The sequence below is a fragment of the Rhinatrema bivittatum genome, chromosome 4 (assembly GCF_901001135.1).
Source record: "Rhinatrema bivittatum chromosome 4, aRhiBiv1.1, whole genome shotgun sequence".
NCBI lineage: Eukaryota > Metazoa > Chordata > Amphibia > Gymnophiona > Rhinatrematidae > Rhinatrema > Rhinatrema bivittatum.
The window spans coordinates 169982931-169999055 of NC_042618.1; the positions used below are offsets into that span (position 1 = coordinate 169982931).

A 16125-nucleotide genomic window follows, 5' to 3' on the forward strand; every position below is an offset into this window, starting at 1 on the left:
TAGGGGTGGATTTTCAAAGGATTCTGCGCGTATATTATGCGCATAACCCCGAAAACCTGCTTCTGCGCACGCCAAGCCTATTTTGCATAGGCCTGGCGATGCGCGCAAGCCCCGGGACGCGCGTATGTCCTGGGGCTTGAAAAAATGGGCAGGCCAGGGGCAGGCCGGGGGCGGGAGCGAGGCCTCCGGCACAGCAGTCATGCCGGGGGCTTGCGCACCGGCACTCGGCCGGCGCGCGTAACCTACGCCTGCCTGGAGGCAGGTGCAACTTCATCAACAAAGGTCGGGGGGAGGGTTTAGAGAGGGCTGGGGGGTGGGTTAGATAAGGGAAGAGAGGGGAAGGTGGGGTTGGGGGGGTGGAAGGAAAGTTCCCTCTGATGCTGCTCCGATTTCAGAGCGGCCTCAGAGGGAACAGGGAAAGCCATCGGGGCTCCCCTAGGGCTCGGTGCGTGCAAGGTGCACAAGTGTGCACCCCCTTGCGTGCGCCGACCCTGGATTTTATAACATGCACGCGGCTACGCGTGCATGTTATAAAATCAGGCGTAGATTTAAAAATCTGGCCCTGTGCATGCAAACAAGATCACACGCATGTGTAAAAGAGCACATGCGCAAGTAAACTGTATTTTAAAACCTGATATGCGTGTAACACGGGGACTACAAGTAACTCTGTGCATAGAAAAAAGGGGTGGACCAAGGGCAAGGGCAGAGGCATTCTGGAGAGTGGCCAACATGTACACACGTAAGTTGCTATTTAAAATGACACGCGTCAGTCTTTTACCTGCATATATTTACTTCTGCCCAATATAAATGATTTTAAATATCATAAAAGTGAAAAAATGACTGGGTGAGGGGGTCTAGGTAAACTGGCAGGGGGGGGGGGGGAGGGGGTCTGGATGACCTAGAAACAGATTGGGCAAACCGGTGGACGAACTGGTAAAACTGGTAATGTCCTTCACGCGCGCGAGTTTAAAAATGGACTTTCTTGTATGTGTAAAAGCAGACAAGTCTTAAGGAAAATGCACGAATAACATTTCCTCACGTAACTGCTTAAAATTAGAGTGTGTTTTAAATAATGCACGCGCACCTGCGCGGACTCTATAAAATTCAGGCGTTTGTGTGCTCGCACCCATAGACGTTTCAAAGTGGCCGTCCCTGTGGAGAATCCTATTGCCCCAGTTCTGGAGGGTGCTCCAAAACTACCCCTGCAACTGAAAAGGAGTGTGGAAACAGAAGCGTAGATTAGACCATCAGGTTAAGAATCACAAATGTAGTGGGACTGAATTATTTAATGGATTAAATGGAACAAAAAGCAAGAAGGTAGGCGATCTAAGAAAGCCGTCAGGAAAACCACAAGGATTAGATGCCATGGTCTTTTTCAAACCTTTATTGAAGTGGAGACGTATGTATTCTTATAGCCCTATAAGTGGACCTTTATTGAAGTGGAGACGTATATATTCTTATAGCCCTATAAGTGGGCCTTTATTGAAGTGGAGACGTATATATTCGTATAGCCCTATAAGAATATATACGTCTCCACTTCAATAAAGGTTTGAAAAGGACCGTGGCATCTAATCCTTGTGGTTTTCTTAAATGGAACAAAGACTTGCATATTGTCAATCACTTCATTTCTACATTAATGGTCGGCAAAGTTATGCTGGAATTGCACTCATCATCCAGTGAACTTATTGCTATACCTATTAAATTCTGTTATATAATTCTCAGGGCTTTGGAGATCAGTCTCCCCTCCTTGACAGGGAATCCTGGAAACAGAGGGACTTCTGGACAGTAAAAGAAGCTTGGACATCTCAAACCCTTGGAATTAGAAATGGCTCATGGACTCCTCAGTGAGGATCTCAACCCAGGGGTGTTAAAAATGATGATTTTCTAGCTAAAATAAGAGGAGAGGAAACTCTTCTTTTTTTCATAAAAGAAACCATATGGTCTGCATTCTGATAGGCTGGGGTAAACCCTTCCTATTTTTTAACATCTCCCAGAGAACCATAGCTCAGGCCTCTGACAACTGACGTGCTGCATGGTGTTGTGGGATGCGGACAGTACACATGGCAGTTTTGGAATACACACATCTGCATTCTGACAAGTATTTCCTCCACTTATCCTGTCCAGGGCAACCTCTTCTTCAGTGACACCTGCCCAGCCACAGCAGCTGACTTCCAGTGCCACTTGGTGCTTTTCGGCCAGAAACATCGCAATTTGCAGGCAGAAAACAGTTCTTGCTACTGATTCAGGATAATAAGTCTGATCACTTGCTCAAACTGCGCCAACTGACAGCTAGAGCCCAGTGTTAGATTCTTTTTAATTACCTTTGTTCTAGGGGAAGGAGGCTAACCAATGGGACACTGGGATACCAGGTTACAAATTATATCAAAATGATAGGCCAGGTCAAACTGGTGGAGGGGGTGGCACCATAGCCTAAGGGTGGCACAGAGTCAAGCATGATAAAAGTCCTGCAGGAGATAAAACGCCATGTGGAATCTCTAGGGACAGGAATTCCATGTGTGATGGGGAAGAGTACAGCAGTGGCCAGGATGAAGAGACAGACAGTGCTAACAGAAATTAGGCCCAATGTGTGGTGGCAGTCAAAAAAAAACCCAAATAGAATGCTAGGTACTATTAGGAAAGGAATGGAAAATAAAACAGGATCATTACACCTCTGTATCAATCCATGGTGCGACCGCACCTTGAGTAGTGTGTGCAGTTCTGGTCGCCCCCATCTCAAAAAAGATATAGCAGAGCTAGAAAAGGTACAGAGAAGGGTGACCAAAATGCGCACTTAAAACAAACCAGAGAAAGTATTTTTTCACTCAGCACATAAACTATGGAATTTGTTGCCAGAGGATATGGTGAAAGCAGTTAACATAGCTGAGTTTAAAAAGGGGCTAGACAAATTCCTGGAAAAGTCCATGAACCATTATTAGCCATGTAAACTTAGGAAAACTGCTCATCCCCTATGAGCAAGAAAGATTGTATCTATTCTTTGGGATCCTGCTAGGTACTTGGGACCTGAATTGGTCACTGTTGGAGACAGGATGCTGGGCTAAATGGACCTTTGGTTTGACCCAGTATTGCAAGTCTTATGTTTTTATGTTCTAACTGGTGCTTTCTCTTGGCCCATATAGATCTGAGACTTGTCCCAGTGTTCATGGGGTTAAGGAGGTCCCCATCCCAGTTACTGGCACTCTTCATTTGTCACCTACTGTATGCAACCGCAACAAAAATCACTGGGTGATGCAGGGGAAAAAATGGAACATGCAATAGTTTGTGCACCAGGGGCATAGCTAAGAGGCAGCCTCAGGAGGTCTGTGCCTTCACTTTTGTCTCAGGCTCTCTCCCCAAATAGCAGTATCATGTCAACCCTTAAAGGTGCAGTAGTTAGAGGGCCTGGCAGCATTGGAATCATTGCCAGTCCATGATTCTCCGCTTTAAAAAGGCTAACTTGAACAAGGAAATAACACTGCTCTTGGGCTAGTCCTGTAAAGATTTGAGACCATCAAAATCTTTCTATTTACTTTTGGCAGGTAAACATCCCCCCTCCTCTCAGCAGTGTAAAAGTTCAGGAATGCCTGGCTGGTTGGAAGCCTGTTTACAAAATGCTCTATTGCAGCCGGAGAGTTTAACACTTGCATAAAGTAGCTGCCATAACCACAGAGGGATAGTGAGAGAGACAGCCAAGTCAGAGAGAGAGTGAAAAGACAGAAGGTACAGAATGTTGCCAGTAATCAAAGAGTTTTGTAGTCACTGCTGTGAAGACCTACATAGGATGGGAGCAGGTGGAGGGCTAGCCCAGTGTCCCCCCCACTATGGTAACCTTGGGACCCTCCCAAAAAAATTCAGTTTTGGCTATGCCCACTTTGCATTAAGATGAAATATGGATACACAAAGAAACTACTTGTAGATGGAGAGGAGGAACAAGCACAGCAGGGAGGAAAGGGACAAGCAGAGCAGGCAGGGGAGGAGGGATAAGCACACCAATCCCCTCTATCGCCTCTCCAGCTTTTCTCTGCTCAGGGTTTATTTTTCCATTTTGTCATTTTTGAGCATTCTTACTGTTACTCTGCGATGATAATATAGCAAGCGTCGGCCTGCCAAAGGCTGTAAATGTAGCGAGAATTTGGCTGCTTTTACCAAATGTTGCTGGACTTTGTTTGATCCACCACCAGGAGGTTCCCATGGACTTCATCGATGAGCTCTGGGGCAATCCATCGCAAGGGCACCCATAGCTGATCCGTGGTCACAAAATAGTCCTCCTGCAGAGTCAGCATGAGAAAGGAAAATATGAGTTTCACGTCACACCTCACCGGCTGCCTCTTCCTTTTCCTCCTTCCATGGCAAATAATGCGGCAGGAGTCCACCCCGACCTGTCTCACCTTTCCCCATCAGGTAACTACGTCCTCCCCAGCTCCCAGTGTAAGCAGGGAAGCTGAAAGGCTACCTGCTGGGAAGAACGGACACTGACAACACTGCTGGCACCGTAGCTTCCACCCCAAGATTACTGGGGGGGGGCAGAGGGGAGAATAATCAAATCACAAACAGTGTCAAGATTGAACACTGAATGATAGGAACAGGGACTGTTATAATTAAACATAAAGTGAACAACAGCTTCCTGGGATGTGATCTGCTCTGTTAAACCGAGTTAGACGTGAGTCACTGTTCCCATCGAAAAAATTCACTGTTAAATTGCCTCATTTACACCAGTTCTGTAACCCCACACCAAGCCAGGTTTCTGCAAAATTAATAAAATCAATGTATAAAATAAAAAAAATAGCCTCTTGTTTCTCCCGTTCCTTCACGGGCAGCCCTTCCCTGGAGACCTGCAGTGGTGAGCCAGGGGGAAGTCAGGAATGTCACAGTTTCATTTTTTTTCCAAATTTGTGCCAGCCCCCACAGGGTCACATTAAAATAATCAGGGAGCAGTGACAGATGCAAGCCCACATTCAAACAGGTGTCAAAACGGAACAGGAGCTCGGGAGAGGCTGACTGCTCTTCCGCTTTCAGGATGTTGACGAAGGGGAGCAGGTCACAAATATATGAAATGAGTTCAGTACCAAGGCTTCACCTGCTGCCTGTTTGGTGACCTTTCTTTCTAGAACACTGAAAGAGGACGTCAGAGCTACCAGAAATGCAAGATATTTAACACAGGAAGATCAAACACTTGGAAACAAAGCGAGCTGTTTTCAAAAAATGTTCAATGCTTAAATGAAGACCCTAAGTTTGTGGGATTTTCAGCCAAATTTAGGCTCAGAATTCCCTAAATTTAGGTCTGGGATTCATTTGCCTAGATTTAGGTACTTAAGGACCCATAGGCACACAGTTCTCTAATTTAGGTGCCTGGTGCTGAAAATCAGTGCCGAAACCTAAATTTAGGCGTTCAGCCCTAGACAGTTTTCAAAAGGGCCAATTTAGGCATCTAAGGGTTTAGGCCTATAACCTTTTGAAAACTGACTCCAAAGACACTTATTTGAAGTATTTTTTTTTTCCATTCTCATTATCGGGCTTCCTATAGCTGTAAAATCTGCCTTTTTTGTTTGTTTCCTTTAACTTTCTCACCATTCCCTAAATACATCACTATCACCCAAACTTTTACTTTCTGACTCTTCAGAACTTTGAAACAAACAGCAGTATGTAATCCAACCTACAATGCACGTGTATAGTTCGACATAACGAAGCTATGAGGTAATCAGCACAGAGTAGCAGTTCAGCCCACAACAGCAGTAGGATGCCCTGCACTGTGCTTCTAAGACAGGCATTTTAGAGTAACCAGCACGGTGCAGCAGTAGTGTGATCACATCAGGGCTCAAAAGAGCATGGGTCAGCCATCACTGTGTCAGATTTTGGAGAAGAGGAGGGTTTAGAGGCTAGGTGGAAGAGCTGGATGGACAAGGGGGGAGTTGGGTTGCATTTGGATAATTGTTTTAGGCGCATTTACCAAAACATGACTAGACTCAGCTGGCTAGAGTGAATGAGCTATTTTGGTCTCTATCTTCCATATAATTTACTAGGTTACTATTATCATCCATAGCATGTTCTGCACTGCTCTGATGAAGGGAGCAGAGCTTTCCAAAGTTAGTCACAGATGTTTTGGGGTATTGGGGCAGCATGTTAGCCTGGTTTCACTCCTTCCTTCAGGTCAGAAAACTTTGTGTGAAAATAGCTGAGCCTGTTTCCTTATTTTGGAGTCTTACGTATGTTATACCCCAGGGGTCTGTACTATATCTCTGAAGAAGTTAATTAGAGAAGCCGGTTTGAAGTTTCAGTCCCTTATGGATGACATTCAACTTTATTGTGAATTTAGGTAGTTTTTGGATAGAGACTTGAAAGATTGCATTCCGGTTTAAATTTAGTAGTTAACTGGTTACAATCTAATAAATTGAAAGTTAACTGCAAAAACCCTGAAATCCTAGGATTACAAAGCCTTCTCTCTTTTGTTCTGTCCCGAAGATAAAGTGGTTACCTGTGAAGCATGTGTGCTTCTTGATTCTCGATTAAAGCTGCATAACTCAGATCTCTAATACAGCACGACCATGCTTCATGCAGCTTTGGTTAGTTTGAAATCTTCAAATTTATCTTTCTTACAACAGTCTAGCAACTGTGATTCATGCTTTAATTACAAGCCGGCTGGACTAATGCAATTCATTGTATGCAGTTTGAGATTAACAGCAATTACATTGCCCTCAATATGTACAAAATACAGCAGCTTGTGTTTTATTAAATCTGAAACTTCATGACCATATTATACTTGCCCTATACTCCTTATATTGGCTCCCATTTTCCTGTCCCATCCAGTTTAAAATCCTATTTTAGTTTTTAAATCTCTACAGAAAATGTGTCCAGGCTATCTTTCTGATCACTTAATAAGATATATATCAAGGAGAAACATGTGTTCCTTACAGGATTTCCTCTATGAAGGAATTGCCCTGCATAGGCCTCACTCTCTGGAACTCTATACCTAAAGAACTTCGACTGTCTGGGGACTAACTCTGTTAGACCTAGCTATTTTCCTCTGCCTTTTCTGAATTTTAGATTAATTTTTCAGTTACCTTTATTGATTGAGCTGAAAAGTTGTATTAGTTTTTAATATTGTATTATGTTTTCTGTTCTTATTGTTTTTATGTAATATTTTAAGTTTATATGTTCTTCTCTGTACATTTATTGCTAATGTTTATATTTTATGTTGAGTATTTACCTAGAATTTGTGATTGAATAAAGGGTTTTATAGATATGAGTAAATAAATATTGAATTAGTCCAACATAAAGGACTCACCTACAAGTAGTCTGTTGACCTTTATGTCAACATATCTACGTGGACTAACATGGTGAGCACAAAACTTTATTCAGTTGCTAATAATCCGAGCAGCTGTAAATTTCCCCTGTGTGATACCTCTAAGCCAGACAAAATCTGTAATAAATAGGGGAGGAGTCACCTTGATAGGCAAGGCTTTTCCTGTCGAATTCATTGCCAAAGGATGTGATGAAGGCCAGTAGGTTTAAAAAAAGATTTGGACATGTTCCTGGGGGGACAGGTCCATTAACAATTATTGGCCAGGTAGACATAGGGACCACCACCTCTTACTTCTGGGAGTATGCAGCAGGGATAGGATCTCCCTATTGGGATCTGCCGGGTGCTTCCAAGTGACCTAGACTAGTCACTGTCGGAAACAAGTTGTTGGGCTCGACGGACCACTGGTCTGACCCAGTATTGCACTTCTGATGTTCTACTGAGCTGTACCTGCTGCTGCGTGGGTGATTTCAGTACACATTGTGAGGGGAAGGGAGTGCCTGAGGTGTTGACTGAAAGTTTGGATATTTCCTGCTTTAAAATAATTAGAGGTCAGTTCCCTTGCATTTTCAATGCCAGATGCAGGATTGTCCAATAGGAGGGGGTCGGTGTGCCTGTCACAGTTTCTAAGTAAAGCATCCAAAAGCACTATGGTTCTGAAGGACCCCTTCTTTCATGGGACAGTCACATTGATCCCTTTCTTTAACATTTTTTTTACAGTTTAAATATGAATGCATTAAAGAAAAAGGTCTGACTTTAAGATGCATAATCCAGTGTTATAAATACACCTGATAAAACACAAACTCATACCTTCCCCTTGTCACACACTCACTTACTTTGTACTTGCAGTGAGATAGACCATAATCCCCAATTTTGACTGTCAAATCTGCAGTAAGTGAGCAGTTGCGCAGGGCCAGATCACTACAGAAGAGAAACACACAGCTAGAATTACGCTAGTGCCATGGACTCAGAACATTTTTAAAGCACCAAGGCCGTGTGCTCAAAACACATTATTATACCAGCTCGGTGTATTCAGAAGATGGTATTGCCCCAGCACTATGTGCTCAGCATGTTACTTCACCAGGGCTGTGCACTCAGAACGCATTATTATACCAGCTCGGTGTATTCAGAAGATGGTATTGCACCAGCACTATGTGCTCAGCATGTTACTTCACCAGGGCTGTGCACTCAGAATGCATTATTATACCAGCATTGTTTGCTCAGAATACACTATTACACCAGCAATGTGCTCAGAAAATATGCCACACTCTGCGCCCATAGCATATTATTCCACCACCATCATACACTTAAAAGATATTATTACACCAGCAATGTGTGCTCAGAAGCATTTCGCTAGAGCTGTGCATGTAGAAGACATTTTTACGCCAGTGTCATGCCTCAGATCACACGATTACACCAGGGCAGTGCGCTGAGAGCACGTTATTACAGCAGCATTGTGTGTCAAGAAGACATTACGCCAGGGCTGTGCACTCAGAAGACACTCTAAGCCAGCGCCATGTTGTACTCAGATGACGTTATTACACCAGTGCTCTGTGCTCAGAAGACATTATTACCTCAGTGTTATGTACAGAAGACATTAGTATGCCGGCACCTTGCGCTCACAACACACATTATTTTGCTAGTGCCATGAGCTACGAAGATGTTATTACACCAGGGCAGTGTGCTCAGAACATGTTTAGGAGTGGGTTGCCAGGTCACCTGGGGATGGGGGTAGAGTGAGCATATCAGAGTTGGTATTTCTTATTAGAAAACCCCACTATTTCACTTTGTTGAAGTGCCACTTTATACTAAGCCAGAGCACAGCCAAGAATGCACACTTTTATTTACTACAGATTTTTAAAGTTTAATTTTAAAATTTCCTAAAACCTTTTGCAATAAATGACATTAGGTTCTTGTTGTCAGACTCTGTGATCACCTTGCATTGCTAGGGGCAGCACAGGCACTAAACGTCTCATTCATAAGTTTTAATCCCCTTATTCCAATAGCTGCTGGCTCTGACCCAGAGGAAACCAGAACCTTTGTGGGCTGTGAGACCTTTTATTGAATCAACATGAGAGCTTTCCAAAGATGATGTTGTGCGTGAGCTTTGGAGACCACACCGATCCTTTCTTCAGATGTGACTGCAAGGCTGAGGAAAGGAAGCTTTTCTAACTAGAGAATAATATTATTGGGTGGGAATTCCTACAACAGAGGACTTTAGATGGTTTTGAGTAGAGACTATATTAACAGTAGTTAAGGAGTCAGTTTTCAAAGGGTTTAGGTGCTCAATTTGGGAGTTAGCCATCTAAAAACAGTCTCTTTGAAAGCCAACTAGGCCCAAGAGCTTACATTTAAGGTGTCCAAAATGTAGGTGGCAATGGGGGGGGGGGGGAGTTAGGCAGGGAAATATGTTAGGTGCTTGACACTAGGCATCTGAGTTAGGTACCTAAAACTAGGCAAATGAACTGCAGGTCTACATTAAGGTACCTAAATCTTAAAAGCCTAAATTTAGGAACATTTTCAGCTGAAACTTTTCCTACACCTAGGCACTGAGCATTTTTTTAAAAATTGACCCCCAAATGCTAAGGTGTTAGAAATCTTGTGAACAGCACACTAAAGGTAGCAGCACCGCAAGTATTCAAAAACATTTAGGGGCCAATATTTAAATATAGCTGGCCATATAAATTAGCTGGGTAACACTTATCCGGCTAACTTACAGGGGTCATTCAGTGGCACGGCAATGCTGCTGAATATACCTGGATAAGTATTAAAGTTAGCCGGATAAGCTTATCCAGTTAACTTAACCAGATAAGTCTGAATATCGCTATTTATCTGGCTTAGTTAGCTGGATAAGTAGCATCGCCCAGTTACACCCACTGCCCGCCCACCGACTGTCTGGCTAACTACTTAGCTGGATAAGTGATTTATCTGACTAAATTGTGTAGCCAGATATTCAGTGACTACCACTTGGTCGGATAAGTGCGACTTATCTGGCTATGTAGAATTTGAATATGGACCCTTTAGTGTCTGTAGAGCCCAGAGAAATGCAACATGATAGCAAGGTCCGACAGCTTAGGGTAAACTATTGCAAGCAGGCACCCAGTCACACTGCACAGACATCCATGGGTGTGCCTCATGCTCTCCCTCATATATGAGACGCATTCACCCGCACTGACGTCTGCAGGCAGCCTCTCGCGCAGACATCTCAGAGCACAAACTCACAAATGAAGAGAACCATGCAGATGCTTCTTTTAATAGTCTCCTGTTTTGGGGCTGCACTGCTCTGTGTCTGGATTGAAAGGGTGGGACAGTATTCTAGCTGACATGTCTCCTACACTCATATTCTTCACATATATTTTTATATACATAATTTTCATATCTGCATCCCGGGGGTTGTCTGCCCTCTTTTGGGTCTGTTCTATCCTTCTTGCACCATAGGCTCACACTTTTTAGCCTCATCAAAACACATTTGACCTTTCCAAGATCCAGAAAAGCCAGGAGATGGCTTTAGTTGTGTGGCCCTCAGAAAGTTATTTTTCTGATGGGGCAAAAGAGAGATCAAAAAAGCTAGAACTGGGGAAAGGAGAGGAAATGAAGGAATGAGTACCAGAGATGAGGTGAAAGATGGAAAACCAAAGTGTAGGAAAGGTGGGAGAGACATGGAGAGAGCAGGGGAGCATGCAAGTCTTCTCTTTTTTCCTTATTCCTTGTGAGAGGAGAATATTGATTTATATATGCCATTATATTTTAAGCCATTTTATGATATGCTATGTATTTGTTGTATTTTTAGGCTATGTTGTAATTTGTCCTGCATCCGTTTTTGGAGTACAGCAACATATAATTCTGACGCGTAATATAACATAATGCAACATAACGAAGAGATACTATTGTACAACCATATAAACAAGCTAGAGAATCCATCTTCTTGAGGTCCTGCAGGGGCTGCAAGATGTTGATCCATGAGGCAGGCTGGGAGGATAAAAGTTTGGCAGGGGCGACATCCTAGAGACCCGGAGCCACAGATCATCCTCTACAACAAAATCACTGATGCTGGAGTCTGCATTGCCCACTCAGTCAGCATCAGGATATTGTTACAGACCATGACCAAGACAGTCGCAAGGAAAGCTGGTGCAGAGAGACAGAGAAATACATGTACAGGAAGATCCCACAGAGGCAGGCAGAACGCACTCATTCGGCAATAGTGTCACTCCTGTGATCAGGGCACTGTGCTAATCTCCAAACGTCTTCAGTACAGCCTGTCACTGGTATATAAAAACATTTTTATAATACAAACGTAACATTTAATCCCATCACTGGTCTCAATACACACACCTTACATTACATTTTGTTGTAGGTTTTACCTTCCTCTTAAATTATGATTTCACATCCCTAAGAATTTAGCTGCGCACCCCAATAGAGCCAGAGTGAAGTGTGATAGCCTGTCTTCTGTTCTCTCAAACAATCGATCTAATGGCCTGTGTTCTGTGATTGATCTGATGGTCTGCGCTCTGTGCTCCAAGTAATCGATCCTATGGTCCCTGATCTGTGCTCTCTGTGATCGATTCGATGACCTGTGATCTAACTAATCGATCCTATAGCCTGAGCTCTGTGCTCTGAGTAATCGATCTGATGCCTGTGATCTAATTAATCGATCCTATAGCCTGAACAGGCTATAGGATCGATTAAGGGTGTTGGAATGACCATCTCCTTTGCAAGGATTTATAAGCCACTGCTATTGCTAGCAACAGTAACATGGGATAAACTTAGTTTTTGGGTACTTGCCAGGTTTCTTATGGCCTGGATTGGCCACTGTTGGGGACAGGATGCTGGGCTTGATGGACCCTTGGTCTGACCCAGTATAGCATGTTCTTATGTTCTTATGTAATCTGATGACCTGTGATCTAACTAATTGATCCTATAGCCTGAGCTCTGTGCTCTGAGTAATCGATCTGATGCTCTCTGATCTGTGTTCTCGGTGATTGATGATAGCTTATGTTCTTCCATCATTGTCATGCCATGCGACAGGTCTCAGAGTCACACTTGTGCTTTATTTCTCTTAAACTATAAACCTTATATTAGTTCCATTCTGTCCTGTGCTTTAAAAACAAAGAAGTCATAGAAAGGACCTGCACAGACTATGGGCCAGGGCTAGTATTGTTGGCCTATTCCACACTTTTGCCTTCCCCAGCACTTCCACTGCTGAAGAAAGTCAAGGCCACAGACAGGCTTGTCGCCAGGATTGTCAGAGACACTCTTGGATAGATGCATCATGCGAGTAACCTTTTTCATGGGGACCCTAGGGAGCCTGTTGTGGTTTAGGGTATCAGGCCCTGATGAGGCTCAGGCACAGAATAGTGATTAGTTAGCATTCAGAAATCTGAGGTACTAGGGCTGGACATATCTGTTCCTTCCACAATCCCTCAGAGCTATTTGGAAGGCATCCCTCCTCAGGGCTGTTTGAGGAGAACCCCCTACCTGTGAACATAGTTATTTCTGTGCAGGTGCAGAAGGCCACAAGCCACCTCGCACGCCATTCTCTGTAGTGTCAGGGGATCTGGAGCCATTGAATCCGCTGCTCTGCAGCTTCGGAGGTAGCCCTTTAGGTCTCCCTGTGTAAAACAGAAAAGTCATAGATACTTCATCCTTCATAAACAGCAGAAGACAGACAGGTTGCCCTATGAACCCTAACATATGTCTGCGGCATGTACTTTAAATACTCCTTTCCTTGTGTCCTTTAGCTGATTCCAGCAGAAGCCCATCTACTTCATGGGCACCTATAATAACTCTTCAGTCTACCTGGATCAATCCACTATGACTGTACAATACTGCATCATCTTTACTGAGTATATTGCTGAACAGAAATCTTGGATAGCTTATGGAATAAAATGCTGATTTGTTATCCATTAGGAGAGCCCTGTATTGTCCAATGTTAGCTTTAGGACTTTCCTTTTTGCTAGGGTGCCTCCACTTTTCTAAGGTCCATTTTAGTATGAAGGGAACACACCTATTCGCATCAGCATATACGATGCAGCTGTCCCTCCATATGTATCAGGTACACGGTAAAGACAGATGCAGAGACTGATGGACACACTTGGCAAAGGCAGAGCAGGAAGGATGTCCATCTGGCCAGGCAGGGCAGGAAGGGTAGAACTAGGAGCAGAGCAGATACCCAGCAAGAGGGCCCTGCTGTCTCTGCTACCACCCTGCAGAGTCGTGGGCACTGCAGGGGTGGCAGTTTCACAAAGCCCAGCAAGGTTTGGGCCAGTGTTGTGATGCTGGCCCTGCTGAGTTCAGCTTTTCCTTGGCGTTGGGAGCATTATGGGCACAAAGTGGGGCCAGGGATCTTAGGGGAGAAAGGGAGGGAGAAGCACACCTAATTTGTGCTACACATGGAGAATACATTTTCCCAGCTTGTTGCTTTAATATTAAGAACTGGTCATTTTTACCTCTGAAAAGATTTTGCAGCCAGTTCTGTGCTACTGTGTTTCTGCAGTTTGCTTATGGCAGCTTGACCCGGGTGAATGCTAAGGAGTATTGTGTCTGGCTTCTGAGGGTTATCTTTACCTGTTTCCTGAATCAAATGTCTCAGGAGTCGTGCTGGTGGCCAGTACTCACCAGTGGGCAGTACTCCATCACCAGCAGGTACGGCGTGACCTCTGCACACTGTGCCAAGCACTGAAGCAGATTTGTGTGCTGCAACGCCCTGTGGAGTAAAAAGTCAGATTACAGGACAGAAAGGACTCTTTAATAAATGTGCCTTTATCATTATTTTGTTGTACATTCATACTGAAGAAATCAGAAACTTTGAAACATACTAGTATGCCACACTTAGTTATGACTTCCTGTTATCTAATAACATATCCTCTCATCCCATAACAGCTGCCGAAGCCAGCATCCGCCACACACTCCAGGGCTAGGGTACAGTAACGTCTGTTTAACACAACTCACTCCCTTTCTTACTAATTAATGCCATCCATCCAGGGAAACCTAGGCGTTTTAGCCTTCCAGTGCTGTAAGGCATTTATGGGATAATAAGTTACCAAGATATCATCAATCATTTGTTAAATGATTGGAAAAATGATGTCCCACAAACTCTGCGGGCACATTTCCAGGACTGAAGGATGAGGATCTCACCCCTCACTTCATGTCACATCCTCGGAGCGATGCCACTCACGTTAACCTATCGTTAGAGGGTTTTCTTTAATTAAGTGACTGCATTTGTTCCCTATGCTGTGGCACGAGTGCCAAGTCTGTATTTCTGGCCCTGCTGCTGGCTTATGCTTTTCACACAAAGCCCTTGACTGACCGACAGTAACTGCGCAACAAGAAAAACACAAGGGCTTGGCTCTTGGCCAGCAAAATCAAGAGAATAATTGCACTCCCATTGATTATTTAATGTAAATTCCTGTTTTGCAGATCTGAGTAAAATGTTCCATCTGTGGAGTAGGGTAAAAACGTAAAAACTGTGCCATTTTCCGTGCACTAGGGCTGCAGAGGGCTAGCTGAAGGCAGGTCCTTGTGAGATGTTCCACTTTCCTATTCATCTAGTCAGAAAGTGGCCTGAAAACTGATAACAGGGAGCATTCTTACTGCTGATGCCAGCAGCGCTAGTGAGAGGGCTCACAAGATCAATATGCCTACGTCTTGGCTCCATCATGTCTTCTTTTGCTCTTCTTCCTATTTTGTCTAAATAGATGTTATTCACTTGTTTAAGACTCCCTGTGTTATGTTTTTACACTTTTGGAATTTTACTATGGCCAAGGAACCTGTTGATGCTCGTATTCATGCTTCCTTGCACAGAATTCTGACATAAACCAGTACATCAGTTTCCGACTGACCTACAGTCAGAATATTTATAAACATTGTTCATTCTCCCCTCATCCATTTGAAATGGAAACTTTCATGTGGCCTTACATTTTTCAGTTAAATTAGGGAACAGAAATATTCTTTCAGGCCATCCACCCTTGAGGTATCTGCATGAATGTTTCTCAACTACTAAATAATATGCTGGACCAATGTCCTCTCCACACATTAACTGAGAGCCGCATGGGCTAAACGTGGTCAGTGAAATTAGTAGGAGTTGAAAACATCAGTGACTGGTCCGTGTGCCCTCGCTGCAGATGGAAATGGTGAGCACCCACCTGTAGGGCTGTGCCTCCTCCAGAAACTGCATCTGGTCCTGCACACTGGCACTGACCTTCAGCTCCTTCACCACGACCTGGGTACTACTGACACCCGAGTTCACCTCACCCAGGAGGACCTAGAGTAACACAGGACACTCCTTTAACTCCCCCTCTTGATCACCAGTTCTCATGTCCTCCTCAGATAAAAAAAATCACACAGTTATTTCTGACACAACGTTAAACAGAACACGTATCAGCAAAACTCCATAAGAACTTCAGAACCGATGCTTAAACATCCAGCACTGAGCCAGGAGTCAGAAATAAATCAAGGCACACTGTCCAGACAATCAGGAAATTGGATAGGTTCCTGGAGGGAAAGTCCACGAACAATTAATATAGTCAGGTAGACTTGAGAAAGCCATTGCTTATCCCTGGAAGTGAGGACAAGGAATGGATCTATGTTTTGGGATCTGTCGGGGGACTTCCTTAGAGGCAGGAGGCTGGGCTCGATGGACCTTTGGTTTGATCCAGCGTAGCATGTCTTAAGAGCAGCTTTTATGTCTGTGTAGGTCACTAGTTCATGGGGAGAGAAAGTGTGCCAGTTCTCCAGAGAAGAAGGCTTGTGTTAATGAATTTCACTTGGAAAGGAGTTAGGAAGTCTCAGCGGTGAGTATAGTAGGGGCTTATGCAAACTTATCATTTGCCTGC

General features: G+C 44.0%; 1 protein-coding gene across 1 annotated transcript in view; it reads right to left on the minus strand.

Annotated features, from left to right (window-relative positions):
- The window catches only part of AATK (apoptosis associated tyrosine kinase), a 129919-nt gene that overhangs the window by 18232 nt on the left and 95562 nt on the right, over window positions 1-16125 (minus strand). Inside the window, exons 5-9 of the mRNA XM_029597462.1 lie at window positions 15436-15554; window positions 13910-13997; window positions 12770-12903; window positions 8131-8215; window positions 4144-4265 (exon numbers count right to left, since the gene is read on the minus strand). Coding sequence (XP_029453322.1) covers window positions 4144-4265; window positions 8131-8215; window positions 12770-12903; window positions 13910-13997; window positions 15436-15554 — 548 coding nt within the window. The remainder of the gene's footprint in view (window positions 1-4143; window positions 4266-8130; window positions 8216-12769; window positions 12904-13909; window positions 13998-15435; window positions 15555-16125) is intronic.